Here is a 19,978-nt window from a genome sequence, read left to right as displayed (position 1 = left end):
AGCCTGGACAACATAGAGACCCCCATCTTTAGAAAAAATTTTAAAAATTAGCTGAGGCTCACCCAGCAGTTTGAGGTTGCCGTGAGCTATGATCACAGTATTGCACCTCAGCCTGGGTGATGGATTGAGACTCCATCTCTTCTTTTTTTTTTTTTTTGAGAAGGATCTGCTGCCCAGGCTGGAGTACAGTGGTGCGATCTTCTCGACTCACTGCAACCTCCACCTCCTGGGTTCAAGCGATTCTCCTGCCTCAGCCTCCTAAGTATTTGGGATTACAGGCACCCGCCACCACACCCGTTTACTTTTTTTGTGTGTGTGTGTGTATATATATATATATATATATATATATATAATTTTTTTTTTTTTTTTTTTTGAGATGAAGTCTCACTGCGTTGCCCAGGCTGGAGTGCTGTGGTGCAGTCTCGGCTCACTGCACCCTCCGCCTTCTGGGTTCAAGCGATGCTCCTGCCTCAGCCTCCCGAGTAGCTGGGACTACTGGCGTGTGCCACCACGGCCGGCTAATTGTTTGTATTTTCAGTAGAGATGGGGTTTCACCACGTTGGCCAGGATGGTATTGAACTCCTGACCTCAGGTAATCCGCCTGCCTCCCAAAGTGCTGGGATTACAGGCATGAGCCACCGTGCCCGGCCAAGTAAAAAAGAAAATAGCTGTGACAGCTTTAATTTTAAAAAGTTGATCCCCTGTAAAGCAGGCTCATAATTATGTTTATCTTATTAAATATATTCATGCTCAGGAAAGCAAGCGAGTGTTAACTTTGGTTAAGTCTATTGGGAAGATATAAATACAGATCTGTCAATTGCTCTATAAGGCATGTGCATGGAGCACTTTGAGAGCTCAGACACGGGAATCTACCCTGCCTGAGGGGTTCGGGAAGGACCTCCAGAAGGAAGTGGACTGCAGAAAAAAAGAGGCAAGGGAAGCTGGAGCATAAAGATGGAGGAAAAGAGTCATGGGCAATAAGGCCAGGGCCAGATGGCAGGGGGCTTTGTGTGCCAAGTCGAGGAGCTTAAATCTCCTCCCCACAGGTGACAGTGAGCCATCAAAGGCACGGTTAACAAGAATGATGATGATGAAATGGTGCTTATGGCTCGGTGTGGTGGTTTACACCTCTAATCCCAGCACTTTAGGAGGCTGAGGAGGGCGATCCCTGAAGTCCAGAAGTTTGAGACAAATCTGGGCAACTTAGTGAGACTCCCCCCCCCACACACACCCCATTGCTACAAAAAATTAAAAATTAGCCAGGCGTGGTGACACACGCTGGTGACCTGTCGTCCCAGCTACTTGAGAGGCTGAAGTGGGAAGATCCCTTGAGCCCAGGAGGTTGAGGCTGTGGCCATGCCACTGCACTCCAGCCTGGACGACAGAGAGAGACCCTGTTTCAAACACAAAAACAAAAAAAAAGAAAATAAAAAAGAAAGAAATAGTGCTTACTACATGCAAGGCATTGTTCTAAGAGGTTTACCAATATTGACTCATTTAACCCTGACACTCACCATGGTTAGATGGTTTTGATCACTTTAGTGGCTACGTGGAGACCAGTCTGGACACATGTTGTTGTGGTGCCGGATAAAGATGAAGGGATGTGCCTGTAGTCCCAGTTACTCAGGAGGCTAAGGTGGCAGGATCACTTGAGCCAGGGAGGTAGAGGCTGGAGCTGAGACTGTGCCACTGCACTCCAGCGTGGGCAACAGAGCAAGACCTTGTCTGTCTGTCTCTCTCTCTTTTTTTTGAGATGGAGTTTTGCTTTTGTGGCTCAGGCTGGAGTGCAGTGGCTTAGTCTTTGCTCACGGCAACCTCTGCCTCCTGGGTTCAAGCGATTCTCCTGCCTCAGCCTCCCGGTAGCTGGGATTACAGGTGCCACCACGCCTGGCAATTTTTTTTTTTATTTTTCTGTATTTTTAATAGAGATGGGGTTTCTCCATGTTGGTCAGGCTGGTCTCGAGCTTCCAACCTCAGGTGATCCGCCCGTCTCGGACTCCCAAAGTGCTGGAATTACAGGCGTGAGCCACAGCGCCCGGCCAAGACCTCGTTTCAAACAAAAAAGGAAAGAAAAGGAGGGAAGGAGGTGATGGCTTTTAGAATTAATTAATTTGTGTGCTTTCAATTCTTCTATATCTGTAGGTTGCTTGATGGCCCAGACTATCACGGCAAAGGAGTCATTTGCATTTGAAGAGAATGTGTCTTCCGCAGTTGTTAGATGGAGTTTCTATAAATATCATCAGGTCAAGTTAGTTGGCAGTACTGTTCAAGTCTTTTATAAATTGATAATTTTCCAGTTATTTTATGGATTTGTCTATTTCTCCTTTCACTGCTATATCTTCCAAACTGATTCAGAGAGCTGCAGTTAGGACCGTACTATTGCAGAGAGGATAGAATGTTTGGGACCAGAAGAAACGTTTTATCTCTTTAAATTTACTCTCGTACGCAGAAAACAAAAGTAGGAATAAACTACGTATCCCAGCAAGCCTAGCAGAACTCAGGGCAAATGCAAATAAGGGAGTCTGGGCATTCGGCTACGCCCCTTTTCTGGGTTGGCAAGGCAACTGATACCCAAGCCAGCCAATCGGTGATATGCTCACCTGCAGGGGCGGGGCTTGACGAGAGCCAATAGAACGCGGGGACGGTTGTTCTTCGGGCCAATGGGTTGGGCGACAGGGCGGGCTTTTGATGAAGGGTCGGCGGTGGGAAAGATGGCGGCGACTCTGGGACCCCTTGGGTGGTGGCAGAAGTGGCGGCGATGTTTGTCGGCTCGGGATGGGTCCAGGATGTTACTCCTTCTTCTTTTGTTGGGGTCTGGGCAGGGGCCACAGCAAGTCGGGGCGGGTCAGACGTTCGAGTACTTGAAACGGGAGCACTCGCTGTCGAAGCCCTACCAGGGTGAGGCGCCCAGGGTGAGGTGGTCGTGCAGTGGGGCGGGCTTCGGGACTTGATTTCAGGGGTAGAGGCGGGGGCGGCGAAGGGCTTCGTGGCCCGGAGGAAACTGCTGGCGGTGGTGGGGCCCACGGGGACTCCCTCCGCGTTTGGGAGCCACAGGTCTGAAAGTCAGGAGTTAGGTGTGCCTGCCAAGCTCTGGAAGTTTCCAGTAGGTAAAGGCAGGGCTGTCGGGTGCCACTAGTGCTAGGCCTGGAGTTAGACAGGAGGAGTTTGGGAAGGGGAGAGAATTGAGAATGGTGAGGGGTAATTGAGGGCTACTAGCAATGAGCCGGTCTCCAGAGGGACCTGTGGATGTGCTAGAAATAAAGCAAGAGGAAGAACTGGGGTAGAACTTGAACGGAATGAGAAGAAAGATGATAAAATTATGCTGCTGGGTAGAACCACCTTCTCTTCTGCAGCCTAGGGGCCCTATTGATGAAAGACGTTAGGGTTTACACAACTCTAAGCGCAGCTTATCGGCTAGAAAATTGATACAGTTAGCTACAAAACGTTGACAAACCAGTGCAGATGGCTTAACTAACACAAGTCTTTCCCCACTAAGGCATAAGTAGTGGGACACAAAACAGTTCAAAGTGCAAGAGTATACGCTACTACTAAGGGTAATCATTTATTCCCTTACATGCCTGGATAGCCTGTGTGCTGATCTCTTTGCTAATATTCATGAGTTTGCAGACACGAAGTTTTCACTCTTAAAGAAGTTTATAGTTGAGGGTACAGGGAGTAGCTTCACACTTTAAGGGTTGTTTAAAGAAAGAATGTGACAGCCGGGTGCGGTGGCTCCCGCCTGTAATCCCAGCACTTGGGGAGGCCGAGACGGGCGGATCACGAGGTAAGGAGATCGAGACCATCCTGGCTAACACGGTGAAACCCCGTCTCTACTAAAAATACAAAAAAATTAGCCGGGTGTGGTGGCGGGCGCCTGTAGTCCCAGCTGCTGGGGAGGCCGAGGCAGGAGAATGGCGTGAACCTGGGAGGCGGAGCTTGCAGTGAGCTGAGATGCGCCACTGCACTTCAGCCTGGGCAACAGAGCGAGACTCCATCTCAAAAAAAGAAAAGAAAAGAAAAGAAAGAATGTGACTAAGCGCCAGAGACGTGAGGGTCAAACTCTTTTTGTTTTTATTTATATATTTTTAGAGACAGGGTCTTGTTCCATTGCCTAGGCTGGAGTGCAGTGGCACAATCATGGCTCATGCAGTTTCACCCTCCTGGGCTCAAGCGATCCTGCCACCTCAGCCTCCTGAGTAGCTAGGACTATAGACAAGGACAACCACACCTGGCTAATTTTTATTTTTTTGGTAAAGACAGGGTCTTTCTATGTTGCCTAGACTGGTCTCAAACTGCTGACCTCAAGATGCCCTCCCTCCTCAGCGTCTTAAAGAGTGGGGATTACAGGGGTGAGCCACTGCACCTGACCTGTCAAACTCTTTTTGATGTAACTCAGGAAAATTTTTTTCTTTTACGATGCTGAAGTTTATTCACATATTACAATGGGAAGAATGGATGTGAGCTATGGTTACTGTAGCATGCATAAAGTGATAGTTCTGATGTACTTTGGGGTCCTCACCTGATAAAGGCCTTGTGAAAGTTGTAGAAATTGTAAGGATTTAAGATTCATGAGTGACAAGATAGGAGACTGAGTGACATTAAAGGGGGAAAAAGATGATGGCTCAGCTTTCAGAGGCTCTGTGGTGGCTGCTTTCTGAATGGATTGGTGTTGAAGAGTATGAACTGATCTACTTCCTTCCTGTAGGTGTGGGCACTGGCAGTTCCTCACTGTGGAATCTGATGGGCAATGCCATGGTGATGACCCAGTATATCCGCCTTACCCCAGATATGCAAAGTAAACAGGGTGCCTTGTGGAACCGGGTGGTAAGAATCTTTCTCCCTCCTGTGTTGGTGACCCAGAAAGACCTAAAAGGTTCAGCAGTGGCATACTGATTTAATTTTACTGTCTATCCCCCTGGTATTCCGTCTTCTGTGGATATCAAGGATCTTTATTTTTGAGATTATTCTGACCTTCATAATAAATAAATCAGGTATTTAGGAAAATGCTATTTAATTATAGCAAATAATTCATTTTTTTTTTCCCCCCCTGAAATGTCTTTAATTCCTGATTGGCCCAATAGTACTACTCCTTAGGGTTTAATAATAACTTAACTCCTGCTTAACCACTTTGTAAGAAGATTGTAAGAAGACCAGAGTGCAGTGGCACAATCATAGCTCACTACAACCTCAAACTCCTGGGTTTAAGGGATCCTCCTCCCTCAGCCTCCTGAGTAGCTGAGACTACAGGCATGTGCCACTGCACCTGGCTCATCTTAAAAATATTTTTTGTAGAGATGGGATCTTGCTGTGTTGCCCAGGCTGGTCTCAAATTCTTGGTCTCAAACAGTCCTCCTGCCTTGGCCTCCCAAAGGTCTGGGATTACAGGTGTGAGCCACCAGGCCTCGTTGAGAGTACTCTCTCAAATTGATCCCAAACCTTATCCCAGCATCCACACCTTGTTATCTCAATTTGAAGAGTCTGATATAAAATTTTATTTTCATGTGAAAGCCACTCTGAGCTATTGGTCATTTTATTTGTACTTCTCTGGACCTTTTCTAGCTGCATTGTCTTCCTTGAGGTATGGCGACAAGAAGTGAATGCAGTATTCCTGGTGTGGCTGCACTGTGATTTTGTACAAGTGTAAGATGATGCTTTCTTTTCTGTTTCCAGGGCTCTTTCTAAATCTTTTATGACCAGTTTACTTTTGGGCATGACTGGCATCCTTTGATACTTTCTCTGGAGCTCTCATAAACTAAGAACCTACTTTTACATGGCTTTTCTCATTGGTTGTAGATAAGTGAATCTCAGAAAAGAGAACGATTTCTTTTCCTTGTTCAGGAGGGCAAGAGAAATTTCTACATTAGCCATCTGCACAAACTGGCCCCTTAACCTAGATCATAGTGCTGAGCTCATTTTTGGACAGAGTACAGAGCATTGTGTTTTGGTAGGAGAGATAAAGGACAGTTGAAAGACTGGGGTTCTTGGTCCAGCTCTGTTACAGTCCTCCTGTGAGCCCTCAGCAGATTATTTAACCTCTTAGTTTTCTGTTCCTCCATCTGATAAATGAGCTTTAGAATACCTGTTTTACTTGCCCACTGGGCTTGTTGTGAGAATAAAATAAGACGATAGACATGAAAAGACTGTGGCAAGTTAAAATGGTTACAGAAATATGTGTTATGTCATTACACTTGTATAAGTTTGTTGGTGGAGCTCTTGTGGGTTACCGGATGATTATGTTCAAGGCTTGATACTCCGCTGCTGTCTTGCTGGCTCTCTGTCTCTACATAACTTGTAGCCTCAGTTCTAGTATAGCCTCTAGTTCTTCCCTTTTTCAGATTTCTGATACCTGTATTTGCTGTTATCTGGCTATCACCATGACTGTGGGCTTATTTCTGAGTTATTTGAATGGGATCCATTTGTTTGAGCAGTGGTTCTCAAATTTGGCTATCCATTGGAATTGATGCCTGGGTGTCACCCCCAGAGATTCTGATCTAATTGGAATAGGGTGCAGCTTGGCCATTGGGATTTTTTAAAACTGCCTAGGTGAATCCAGTGTGTGGCAGAATTTCAGAAACACAATTATATATGGTCCTGGGCAAAACAGTATAGCATTGTGCTGTAGGAGGCCAAGAATCAGTGACAGACACCTCTTGGCTCACTGAGAACTTCTGTGACACTGCCCTGTTCCCAGGGGCATAATACCTACCTCCTGGCAGCTTCCTGCCCCACTGAATTTCACTCTTTCTCCAAAAGTTTTTTTTTTTTTTTTGAGACAGGGTCTCATCACTCTGTAAGCTAGGCTGGAGTGCAGTGGCACTGTCACAGCTCACTGCAGTCTGGACCTCCTGGGCTCAAGTTATCCTCCCACCGTAGCCTCTCAAAATGCTTGGATTACTGGTGTGAGCTACTGTGCCTGGCCTTTCTCTGAAATCTTTTCTTTTTTTTTTGAGATGGAGTCTCCCTGTGTTGCCCAGGCTGGAGTGTAGTGGCGCGATCTTGGCTCACTGCAAGCTCCACCTCCTGGGTTCACACCATTCTCCTACCTCAGCCTCCCAAGTAGGTGGGACTACAGGCGCCCGCCACCACACCCAGCTAATTTTTTGTATTTTTTAGTAGAGACGGGGTTTCGCCATGTTAGCCAGGATGATTTTGATCTCCTGACCTTGTGATCTGCCCGCCTTGGCCTCCCAAAGTGCTGGGATTAAAGGCGTCAGCCACTGTGCTGGGCCCTTTCTCTGAAATCTTTTTTTTTTTTTTTTTTTTGAGACGGAGTCTCACTCTGTCACCCAGGCTGGAGTACAGTGGCGCCATCTCGGCTCACTGCAAGCTCCACCTCCTGGGTTCATGCCAGTCTCCTGCCTCAGCCTCCTGAGTAGCTGGGACTACAGGTGCCCGCCACCACGGCTGCCTACTTTTTTTTTGTATTTTCAGTAGAGACGGGGTTTCACCGTGTTAGCCAGGATAGTCTCGATCTCCTAACCTCCGTGATCTGCGCCCGCCTCGGCCTCCCAAAGTGCTGAGATTACAGGCGTGAGCCACCGCACCCGGCCGTCTGAAATCTTAATGAAACAGCAGAGAGCTAAGAATCCAGAGTGACAAGACAGAGACTGGCTCATTAGAGTAGGATAACCTATTGGAGATTTCAGGGCCCCTTGCTAAATGCAGGAGTACCCAACCTCCTTTCATTTTGACTATGTACTTCTAATATGAATACTTTTGGAAAATATCCCAGAAATAAAAAATGAAAACTGAAAATGATCTAGCAATATGTTGCCCAGAACAGTCTATTTGGAGAGCCTTTGGCTGAACCCAGCTGGTCTGTCTGTTCTTCCTTCACTTCTTTCTTCACGGTAGACTTTTAACCAGAAGCTTCCCTAAATCAACTACCCACTGTCATTTTTTTCTTGAAACCGTTCAACTGTTTAAAACACTTAACCATCCACTCGCATCCTTCTCCAGGTGCATTTAAGCTTCTTGGCCATGGATGGGAGGATTTGGGGAACTGTAACTTGCTCTTCTTATGAGAATTCTGGTTTACCCCTCAGCTTGGCAGAGGGCCAGGTCTAGCTAATTAGAGTTGCTTGTAGTATCTGCTAATTATTCCTGGAAACCTTTGCATAATAGCTTAGCTTTTCTTTTTCTACTATAATAAATTAGGCTTTGACCTTTCTTTAAATCCAGCTTTTCAGAGTCTTTCTGTCTGAGGGGTGATCTTGAGTTGTAAATGAGTATGGATTCAGCCATCTGTACTCTAAAAGCCGAGCTACTTTGCTGGGGGGATGTAGGATCACAGGAGTGGAGTTTGGTATACTCTTGTCTTTCCCAGCTTTGGAGTTCTGTCCGGTTTCTGTTGGGAAATGTTGAAGATAATTGGGGGGTTTATTCATTTTCATATTAAATCTCTAAACAGTTGAGTGGTTGAATCCATTTAATTTTATGACGTGAACACTAGCAAGTCTTAGATTTAGGTTTTAACCCTTAGCCTCGTGTTACCTGCATCTGTGTGTTTTCCGAGTCTGCTGATTGCTGATGCGGGCTTGAGGGGTTTTGCATTTCATGCTCCTTGTTGATTCTAATGTCTTTTTTACTTTAGCCGTGTTTCCTGAGAGACTGGGAGTTGCAGGTGCACTTCAAAATCCATGGACAAGGAAAGAAGAATCTGCATGGGGACGGCTTGGCAATCTGGTACACAAAGGATCGGATGCAGCCAGGTATTGGGACCCTGTGTTACTCTTGTGTGGGTGTGACAACCTGCTTTTTCATGTGCCCTCTTTTTGAAAAGTTTCCTTCCCCACCGTGCCAGCTGTTTTCCCTCTCCTTTAATGTATGTGGATGAACACTGGCCTCTCTAGTCTCTAGAATGGGATCTGAGTCCTCATAAGCAGCTGAATTTGGCTCATCCTGAGGCAGTTGCTTGCTTGTTACTTCTTTCTGAGTTTCCTTGTGAAACTACCTGGCCTGTTGGCTGGATGAAAGCACTGGCTCTCCTGAACACTGACGATTGGGTGAGCTGATTTCTTCTGAGCATTCACAGTGAATGATCTCAGCACTGCTGAGTCAAGAGAGGAGTTATCTGTTTTCCTTGTGTAGGAGCTATTATTGCTCCACGTAGATGGCAGGCTCAACCTGATTTGACCTGATCTCTTTTGCAACAAGAAGAAGAACTAGGGAATTCAGTTCTCTCTTGGGGGCATAGTCTTTACCAAGTGTTTGTAAAGCAGAATTCTGTAGGGGCACCCTAGCAACCAGTTTGGATGAGGAAGCTGCCTGAGTGCTAAATAAGGTTGCAGTGGCCTTCTCTCTTTCCCTCGCCTCCAACAACAAACAATTACAGATATTTACTGGGCATTGTTACAGGCCATGTGCTTTGCTGGGTACTTGTACATGTGTTTTCTCATCTTGAGAGAGGCTTGGGAGTCTTTTGAATTTTACTTTTTCCTCCATCATAGTGATATGTTATTCCTTTATCAACTCTTAGCTTTATTTCATTGTTCATCATCTGTTCTCTCTCTCTAGGGCCTGTGTTTGGAAACATGGACAAATTTGTGGGGCTGGGAGTATTTGTAGACACCTACCCCAATGAGGAGAAGCAGCAAGAGGTAATGGCAAGTGTCAGAGCCTAGATCAGCTGCGCTGACATCACAGTTCTTTGCCTCAGGAATGTTGTACAGGAGGGAACAAAGGGGATAGAAAGTTGAGGGGTTCTTCATCTATTGAACTTCGAAAGTTAATGTCCTTGTCAGTGTTTTTTCTAGAGGAACTGTTTAGGAGTGCACAGTCCTTTGGGAATAGCTGTCTTGAACAAGGGCTTTTTCTTTAGTGTGAATCATGTTCTCTCTTTTGCCTATTAGATAGCCACTGAAATTGAGCGTGTTTGGTTGGTTGGTGATTTGGCTGCTCCAGAGCAAGCCGGATTTATGTAACTCAGCCTCCCGTGACTTCTAATCCATCAGTGCTGTGCTCTCTTCTGCAACTTGCACATACTTTTCAGCATCTTTTTCTTCTTCCTCATCTCAGACCTGAAGAACAGGTCTCCTGCCTATAGAAAAGGCTATAATTGACCAGGAGCAGTGGCTCATACCTGTAAGCCCAGCACTTTGGGAGGCCGAGGCTGGCGGATCACCTGAGGTCAGGAGTTTGAGACTAGCTTTGCCAACATGGTGAAACCCCGTCTCTACTAAATATACAAAAATTAGACGGGTGTGGTGGCGGGTGCCTGTAATCTCAGCTACCTGGGAGGCTGAGGCAGGAGAATCAGACCACTGCACACCACTGCACTAGCTCCCTGGGCAGCAGAGTGAGACTGTCTCAAAAAAAAAAGGAAAGAAAGAAAAGAAAGAAGAAAAGGCTATAAGGGAAGGAAATTGATGAAAGCCCAGCATTTTATTGGAACCTAGTATCTGGCTGTTGGCGAGCCTTTTTGTTACCTGACCCTAAGGGTTTTTTGGTGCTTGCTTTTTTTTTTTTTTTTTTAATTTTTTTTTGAGATGGAGTCTTGCTCTGTCGCCCAGGCTGGAGGGCAGTGGCGTGATCTCGGCTCACTGCAAGCTCCGCCTCCCAGGTTCAAACCATTCTCCCCCCTCAGCCTCCTGAGTAGCTGGGACTACAGGTGTGTGCCACCACACCTGGCTAATTTTTGTGTTTTTAGTAGAGACGGGGTTTCACCTTGTTGGTCAGGCTGGTCTCGAACCCCTGACCTCGTGATCTGCCCGCCTCGGCCTCCCAAAGTGCTAGGATTACAGGCATGAGCCACCATGCCTGGCTATTGCTTTCTTATATTGACAGTGGGTTTGTACTCTGTGTCCTATGGCACTGCCATCAGATGGTGGGAAATTATGACAGGTTGTTGCTGGGTATCCTTTAGCTAAGTAATACCTAGCGAGGAAAGCAGGATTAGAAATAGAGGCAAAGGTCACATTATTTTTCCCCCAAAGGTTTATTATGAAAAATTTCAAACTTAAGGAACATTAGAAAGCTGGGCATGGTGGCTCACGCCTGTAATCCCAGCACTTTGGGAGGCCGAGGTGGGCAGATTACTTGAGGTTAGGAGTTCGAGACCAGCCTGGCCAACACTGTGAAACCCTGTCTCCACTAAAAATACAAAAATTAGTATTTTTGTTAGTATTAGTATTAGTATTTTGTTAGTATTAACCTGTAGTCCCAGCTACTTGGGAAGCTGTGGTGGGAGAGTCACTTGAACCTGGGAGGTGGAGGTTGCAGTGAGCTGAGAGCACGCCATTGCACTCCAGCCGATAATCCCAGCTACTCGGGATGCTGAGTCAGGAGAATGGCTTGAATCCGGGAGGCGGAGGTTGCAGTGAGCTGAGATCGCACCACTGCACTCCAGCCTAGGCAACAGAGCGAGATTGTCACCAAAACAAACAAAAAAATTAGAAGGATAGAGAATGATCATTGTATCTGTGATTCAACAGTTGTTAACATTTCCCACATAGCTCACTTTATTTTTTATTTATATTTAGTTTTTGAGATGGAGTCTTGCTCGTCTCCAGGCTGGAGTGCAGTGGCGCAATCTCGGCTCACTGCAACCTCCACCTCCCGGATTCAAGCCATTCTCCTGCCTCAGGCCTCCCGAGTAACTAGGACTATAGGCACATGCCACCATGCCCAGCTAATTTTTTTTTTTTTTTTTTTTTTTTGAGACGGAGTCTCGCTCTGTCGCCCAGGCTGGAGTGCAGTGGCGGGATCTCAGCCCACTGCAAGCTCCGCCTCCCAGGTTCACGCCATTCTCCTGCCTCAGCCTCCCAAATAGCCAGGAGTACAGGCGCCCGCCACCTCGCCCGGCTAATTTTTTTTGTATTTTTTAGTAGAAACGGGGTTTTGCCATGTTAGCCAGGATGGTCTCGATCTCCTGACCTCGTGATCCGCCCGTCTCGGCCTCCCAAAGTGCTGGGATTACAGGCTTGAGCCACCGTGCCCGGCCCTAATTTTTGTATTTTTAGTAGCGACAGGGTTTTACCATGTTGGCTAGGATGGTCTCCATCTCTTGACCTCAGGTGATTCGCCCACCCCGGCCTCCCGAAGTGGTGAGGTTACAGGTATGAGCCACCGCGCCCAGCGAGCTCACTTTAGAGGGGGTGGAACGTGAGACCTGAGTTAGGAGAATCACCTTTTGTTGTGGATCAGTTCCAGCTGCTTCTCTGTGTTCCTTCTGGGCTGTTCTTCATTCCACATACATTAACCACTTTCTAGGTGCCAGGCCCTGGGGATTAGTGAGCAGGATAACATGGTCCTTGTACTCCGTAGCCCTGAGAATGCTGATGGGGGAACTCTGGGGCACTGTGGGAGGACACAGCAGGCTTCCAACCTGAGGCGGGGCAGTAGTGCTGCTGCTGCTGCTGGGGAGGGCTTCTTCCAGGAAGTGCCTTTAGGTTGAGGTCTGTAGAGTAAGGAACCAGCGTCCCATGCAGAGGGAAAAAAGCATGTGTAAGGTCCTAAGGTTAAGAGGGGGAATGATGAGGCCGGGCGCGGTGGCTCATGCCTGTAATCCCAGCACTTTGGGAGGCCGAGGCGGGTGTTTCACGAGGTCAGGAGATCGAGACTACCCTGGCCAACATGGGGAAATCCCGTCTCTACTAAAAATACAAAATTTAGCCAGGCGTGGTGGCGTGCTTCTGTAATCCCAGCTACTCAGGAGGCTGAAGCAGGAGAATCGCTTGAACCTGGGAGGTGGAGGTTGGAGCGTGAGTCAAGATCGTGCCGCAGCACTCCAGCCTGGGCGATAGAGTGAGACTCCATCTCAAAAAAAAAAAAAAAAAAAGAGAGGGGATGATGAGTGTGTGGAAATAAAGTAGAATCAGAGACAGATGAGGCTAGAATGAAAAGCAGGGCCAGTAGTCTTGTCATGTTGCACAGTTCCTGGGGCTGCCGTTCACCTTGCATTCCATAGTATTAACACCGTAGCTTCGGCATGTTAGCCACTGAGGCTGAGCAGCGTCTGCTTGGGTGGTTGGTGGTTAAACTGTTGAGACGAGAGCCAGGGCAGGCTGAACGTGTGTGACTCATGCTCACCGTACACCACGTGGGGCTGGGTTCTGAAGGATTGTGTTCCCGTTGAAGAGTCTGGACTTGGTTCTGAAGGGGTAGGTGCATTAAAGGATTTTATTGAAGAGGATCATGACTGGATTTGTAGTCACGCTGAGGAAATAGCGGTAGTTAGAGATGCGTCCGAATAAGAGTTGTCAGCTTTAGGGCTTGACAGGAGTTTTAAACTTGTCTCTCTGTTTCTTCCAGAAACAAATTGTTCAAACTCTGTTAGCTCCCATTTCACCATGAGATAGTAGTAATTCTGATTTGAGAAAGTAGAGATTCTGATTTGGGTTTATTTTGTAAGGATTTTGTAGATGTTAATTTAAAAAAATTGATTTTGGATGGTAACAATAGGGACATCTTTTCTGGCTTGCTGTTGTGGTTCTTACTTCCAAGTGCACATTGTAATTCCCTGGAGAACTTTTAAAACTATTGATATCCAGTCCCGACCCCAGAGCTTCTGATTCAGTTCGTCTGAAGTGCAGTCTAGGCAGCCTTCCTTTTCTAAAGCTCTCCGGGGGATTCACATGTATAGCCGAGGCTGAGAACCCTGGACTAACATGGGTCCCTTTTTTCCTTGTGAAACTAAATTTAAGGCCGAGTGCGGTGGCTCACTCCTGTAATCCCAGCACTTTGGAAGGTCGAGGCGGACAGAGCATAAGGTCAGGAGTTCGAGACCAACCTGGCCAACATAGTGATACCCTGTCTCTACTAAAAATACAAAAATTAGCCAGGCGTGGTGGCACATGCCTATAGTCCCAGCTACTCGGGAGGCTGAGGCAGGAGAATGGCTTGAACCTGGAAGGCAGAGGTTACCTGGGAGCCAAGATATTGCACTCCAGCCTGGGCGACAAGAGCAAGACTCCGTCTCAAAAACAACAACCATAAAACAAAACAAAACAAAACAAAAAAAACTTCCCGATTATTAGATGGCTGCTGTGTGCCAGGTACTTTGCAAATATTGTCTTAATCCTTGTCAAACCTCCTTATAGTCTGTATTTTTCACATTTTACCAGTGAGTAAACAAAGGCTTAGAGAAGTTAAGTGTCTGTTTCAAGGTAATAGTCAACATAAAGTGAAGCACAGGTCCACCAGATTCCAGAAGCTGTGCTTTTATCTATGATGGTCTACCATCTCCCATCCTTTTTTTTTTTCTCTCTCAGATTGTTTTCTTTCTTGAGAATGGAGACATTTATTATTATTGTTATTATTTTATTTTATTTATTTATTTTTTTGAGACGGAGTCTCACTCTGTCACCCAAGCTGGAGTGCAGTGGCGCAATCTCGGCTCACTGCAAGCTCTGCCTCCCGGGTTCACGCCATTCTCCTGCTTCAGCCTCCTGAGTAGCTGAGACTACAGGTGCCCACCACCATGCCTGGCTAATTTTTTATATTTTTAGTAGAGATGAGGTTTCACCGTGTTAGCCAGGATGGTCTTGATCTCCTGACCTCATGATCCACCCGCCTTGGCCTCCCAAAGTGCTGGGAATACAGAGGTGAGCCACTGCGCCTGGCCTTATTTTATTTTTTTGAAATGGAGTCTTGCTCTGTTGCCCAGGCTGGAGTGCGGTGGCACGATCTCGGATCACTGCAACCTCCGCCTCCTGGGTTCAGTGATTCTCCTGCCTCAGCCTTTGGGGTAGCTGGGATTTCAGGCACACTCCACCCAGTCTGGCTGATTACAGGCACACACCACCACATCTGGCTAATTGTTGTATTTTTAGTAGAGACGGGGTTTCACCACATTGACCAGGCTGGTCTCAAACTCCAGACCTCAAGTAATCTGCCCACCTCGGCCTCCCAAAGTGCTAGGATTGCAGGCATGAGCCACACCCAGCCTGTTAATATTATGTTTATATGCTGTCCTCTGCAATTTCAGTTCTTAGCACTTATATTCAGTCCAGAGAGTATAGAAAGTATCTTCCTTTCTACATCCCAACACCCTACAACTGTCTCAGAGGGTAAAATCAAATGTGTTTGTCAGTGGCATGTTTTACTTCGATATACAAAACGGCACCAGGCATTGTTCTAAGCACTTTCACATACGTTATTTACTTATCATAACAACCTTTTGGGGTAGATGATAGTATTATCTCTATTTTATGGGTAAGAAACTGAAGTGCATGTAGAAAGATTACACAGCTTGTTAGTGTCACACACATAGTGGGTCTGACTCCAGAGACTCCAGTCTGATAGTTACTGCTTTATTATTTTGAGCTTGTTAAAGGAAGGTGACAAATACCGTACCTTTTGAGAACTTACAAATGACGGTGGTATGTGTGCAGAAGATGTCCCAGACAAGGAAGACAAGGAGCAGGTAGGAGGGTGTGTGGAACAATGCATGAAATTCCTCAAGATAGTGGTGAAAACGTTTTTCTGGTTTCTTGTTTCCTTGTCACCAGAGTCCACCTGACGCTATTGCTCAACTTCTTACCACATTTGTTCATGAGAAAATATTGGGAAAATCATAGCAACCAGTAATGCATCTGAGAAGAGGGTGAGAGACTTCAGTATATAGGCTCAGTCCTCCCGCCTCAGCCTCCTTCCCAGTAGCTGGGACCACGGGCATGTGCCACCACACCTGGCTAATTTTTGTATTTTTGTAGAGATAGGGTTTTGCCATGTTGCCTAGGCTGGTCTCAAACTGCTATGCTCAAGTGATTTGCCTACCTTGGCCCCCCAAGGTGCTGGGATTACAGGCATGAGCCACTGCACCCGGCCCCTCAACTGTGGTTTAACATCTGAAAATTAATATACCATATTAATAGACTAAAGGAGAAACAACATATAATCATCTCAAAAGATAGAGAAAAAGTGACAAAATTTCATACCTCTTGATAGTAAAACACTCAACAAATTAGGAATAGAAGAGGATTTCCTCAACCTGATAAAGGACATCTATGAAAAACTCACAGCTAACATATATGTGTGTGTGTGTGTGTGTGTGTGTCACACACACATTTTTTATTTTTATTTTATTTTTTGAGATAGAATCTCGCTCTGTCGCCTGGGCTGGAGTGCATTGGTGTGATCTTGGCTCACTGCAGCCTCTGCCTCCTGGGTTCAAGCAATTCTCCTGCCTCAGCCTCCCAAGTAGCTGAGATTACAGACATGCACCACCACACCTGGTTAATTTTTGTGTTTTTAGTGGAGACGGGGTATCACCATGTTGATCAGGCTAGTCTTAAACTCCTGACCTGAAGTGATCTGCTCGTCTCGACCTCCCAAAGTGCTGGGATTACAGGCGTGAGTGAGCCACTGCGCCCAACCTTTTTGTTTTTTTGAGACAGAGTCTCACTCTGTCACCCAGGCTGGAGTGCAGTGGCATGATCTCTGCCCATTGCAACCTCCACCTCCTGGGTTCAAGCAATTCTCCTGCCTCAGCCTCCTGAGCAGCTGCGATTATAGGCGCCTGCTACCACTTCCGGCTAAGTTTTTGTATTTTTAATAGTGACAGGAGTTTGCCATGTTGGCCAGGCTGGTCTCGAACTCCTGACCTCAGGTGATCTGCCCATCTTGGCCTCCCAAAGTGCTGGAATTACAGGCATGAGCTCCTGTGCTTGGCTAGAAAAACCCACAGCTAACATATTTAATGGTAAACAGTTGAATTTTTTCCTTCTAAGATCAGCAATAAAACGAGGATATTGACTCTTACCACTTCTGTTTAACATTGTACTGGAGGATCTAGCCAGGGCAAGAGACATGAAAATGAAATAAAAGACATCAAGATTGGAAAGGAAGTAAAACTATTTCTATTTGCAGATGACAGAATATGGAAAATCCTAAGCAATCCACACACAAAAAAATCTATGAGAACTACTAAATGAGTTTAGCAAGGTTGCAGGATAAAAGATCAGTATGCAAAAATCAGGTTTATTTCTTCTTTCTTTTTCTTTTTTTTTTTTTTGAGACGGAGTCTTGCTGTGTTGCACAAGTTGGAGTTCAGTATCATGATATCTGCTCATTGCCACCTCTGCCTCCTGGGTTCAAGTGATTCTTCTACCTCAGCCTCCAGAGTAGCTGGGATTACAGGCATGCGCTACCATACCCAGCTAATTTCTGTATTTTTAGTAGAGATGGGGGTTCACCATGTTTCAGGCTGTTCTTGAATTCCTGACCTCATGATCCACCTGCCTCGGCCTCCCACAGTGCTGGGATTACAGGCTTGAGGTACCGCACCTGGCAAATCAGGTTTATTTCTATATATTTTCAATGAACAATCTGAAAATGAAATGAGAAAACAACTCCATTTGCACTATTATCAAAAAGAATAAAATACTTAGAAGTAAATTTGACCAGGTGTGGTGGCTTATGCCTGTAATCCCAGCACTTTTGAGGCTGAGGCGGGCGGATCATGAGGTCAGGAGATCGAGACCATTCTGGCTAATGTGGTGAAACCCTGTCTCTACTAAAAAAAATACAAAAAAATTAGCCAGATGTGGTGGCAGGCGCCTGTAGTCCCAGCTACTAAGGAGGCTGAGGCAGGAGAATGGCGTGAATCTGGGAGGCGGAGGTTGCAGTGAGCCGAGATCGCGCCACTGCACTCCAGCCTGGGCGACAGAATGAGACTCCGTCTCAAAAAAAAAAAAGAAAAAAAGAGTACATTTAACAGAAAAACTTTGACAACTACAAAATATTGTTGGCCGGGCGCGGTGGCTCAAGCCTGTAATCCCAGCACTTTGGGAGGCCGAGACGGGCGGATCACGACGTCAGGAGATCGAGACCATCCTGGCGAACACGGTGAAACCCCGTCTCTACTAAAAAAAATACAAAAAACTAGCTGGGCGTGGTGGCGGCGCCTGTAGTCCCAGCTACTCGGGAGGCTGAGTCAGGAGAATGGCGGGAACCCGGGGGGCGGAGCTTGCAGTGAGCTGAGATCCGGCCACTGCACTCCAGCCCGGGCGACAGAGCCAGACTCGTCTCAAAAAAAAAAAAAAAAAAAAAAATTTTGTTGGGGCCAGGTGGCCCACACCTGTAATCCCAGCACTTATGGGAGGCAGAAGTGGGAGAATCACCTTAAGCCAGGCATTTGAAATGAGCCTGGGCAACATAGCAAGACCTTGTCTCTACAAAAAATAAAATTAGGCCGGGCGTGGTGGCTCACACATGTAATCCCAACAGGAGAGGGACTTTGGGAGGCTGAGACAGGTGGATCATGAGGTCAGGAGATTAAGACCCATCTTGATGGTGAAACCCCGTCTCTACTAAGAATACAAAAAAATTGGCCGGGCTTGGCAGTGTGCACCTATAGTCCCAGTTACTCAGGGGGCAGAGGCAGGAGAATTGCTTGAACCCGGGAGGCAGAGGCTGCAGTGAGCCGAGATTGCGCCACTGCACTCGACCCTGGGCGACAGAACAAGACTCTGTCTCAAAAAAAATTAGCCTGGTGTGGTGGGTGATGCATGCTACCTGGGAGGCTGAGGTGGAGTTTCGCTCAGGAGGTCGAGGCCACAGTGAGCCGTGATTGCACCACTGCACTCCAGCCTCAGTAACAGAGCAAGAACCTGTCTCAAAAATGAAATAGAGTAAAAAAACATTATTGGAAGAAATTAAAGAAGATCCATGTAAATGGAAAGATATCCTATGGCATGGATTGGAAGACTTGGTATTGTTAAGATGGCAGTACTCCCCACGTTGCTCTGTGCAGTCCCTGCCTCTCAAAAACTTCGCTGGCTTCTGGCCAGGCGCAGCGGCTCACACCTGTAATCCCAGCACTTTGGGAGGCCGAGGCGGGCGGATCACGAGGTCAGGAGATTGAGACTGTCCTGGCTAAAACAGTGAAACCCCGTCTCTACTAAAAGTACAAAAAGTTAGCCGGGCACGGTGACGGGCGCCTGTAGTCCCAGCTACTTGGGAGGCTAAGGCAGGAGAATGGCGTGAACCCAGGAGGCGGAGCTTGCAGCGAGCCAAGATCATGCCACTGAACTCCAGCCTGGGCAGCAGAGCAAGACTCCATCTCAAAAAAAAAAAAAAGAAGTACGCAATAAATGTACCAGTCCCTGGTGCCAAAAAGGTTGAAGACTACTGGATTAGAGGATACACAAAATGTGATCTATTGATACAACGGAATTACCAGCAATGAAAAGAATTAAGTATCACTGGGTGTGGTGGCTCGTGCCTATAATCCCAACACTTTGGGAGGCCAAAGTGGAAGGATTGCTTGAGCCTAGGAGTTTTAGACCAGTTGGGCAACACAGGGAGACCCCATCTTTACAAAAAACAAAAAAAATTAGCTGATTCCAACTACTTTGCAGGCTGAGGCAGGAGGATTGCTTGAGTCCGGGAGGTCAAGGCTATAGTGAGCTATGATTGCCAGTACACTGTAGTCTGGGCAATGGAGCAAGACTGTCTCAAAAGAAAAAAAAGGTAGGAGTAATTGCCAGGCACGGTGGCTCACCTTTGTAATTCTAGCACTTTAGGAGACCAAGGTGAGTGCGTCACCTGAGCCCAGGACCTCAAGGTTGCAATGAGCCTTGATCACACCACTGTACTCCAGCCTGGGTGACAGAGCAAGACCCTGTCTCAAAAAAAAAAAAAAAAAAAAGACTGAAAGAAATTAACTATCCATATGTGCTCCAACATGGATGACCCTTGAAAACATTATGTTAAATGGAAGAAGCCGGTCACAAAAGACCAACACATAGTATGATGCCATGCATATGAAATGTCAAGAATAGGCAAATCTGTAGAGACAGAAAGTAGATTAGTGGTTGTCTAGGGCTGGGGTAATGTGGGGTGGAGATGAGGAGAGTGACTACTAGTGGGCATGGGATTTTTTTTTTTGGGTGATGAAAATGTTTTAAAATTGGTTGTGGTAATCATAGTCTTAACTCTGAATTTACTAAACGCCATTGAATTATATACTTTAAGTGAATTGTGTGGTCTGTGAATTATATCTCAGTGTTGTAGTTAACTAATTTTATTTATTTAT

At 46.5% G+C, this 19,978-nt stretch overlaps 1 protein-coding gene across 12 annotated transcripts in view; it reads left to right on the top strand.

Moving 5' to 3' along the window:
• Window positions 1-2,687: 2,687 nt before the first annotated feature.
• The window catches only part of LMAN2L (lectin, mannose binding 2 like), a 34,443-nt gene continuing 17,152 nt past the window's right edge, over window positions 2,688-19,978 (top strand). For 2 of the 12 annotated variants that reach the window (XM_074011005.1, XM_065526605.1), the window contains exons 1-5: window positions 2,688-2,898; window positions 4,706-4,824; window positions 5,560-5,640; window positions 8,594-8,711; window positions 9,517-9,599. In XM_074011005.1, coding sequence (XP_073867106.1) covers window positions 8,702-8,711; window positions 9,517-9,599 — 93 coding nt within the window. In that variant the 5' untranslated portion in view covers window positions 2,688-2,898; window positions 4,706-4,824; window positions 5,560-5,640; window positions 8,594-8,701. The remainder of the gene's footprint in view (window positions 2,899-4,705; window positions 4,825-5,559; window positions 5,641-8,593; window positions 8,712-9,516; window positions 9,600-19,978) is intronic. The other 10 variants (XM_005575002.4, XM_045368806.2, XM_045368811.2 and 7 more) reach the window with 5 other exon arrangements.

This window comes from Macaca fascicularis, chromosome 13, assembly GCF_037993035.2.
Source record: "Macaca fascicularis isolate 582-1 chromosome 13, T2T-MFA8v1.1".
NCBI lineage: Eukaryota > Metazoa > Chordata > Mammalia > Primates > Cercopithecidae > Macaca > Macaca fascicularis.
Note: the sequence above shows the minus strand (reverse complement) of the source record. Positions and strands in the feature narration are given on the sequence as shown.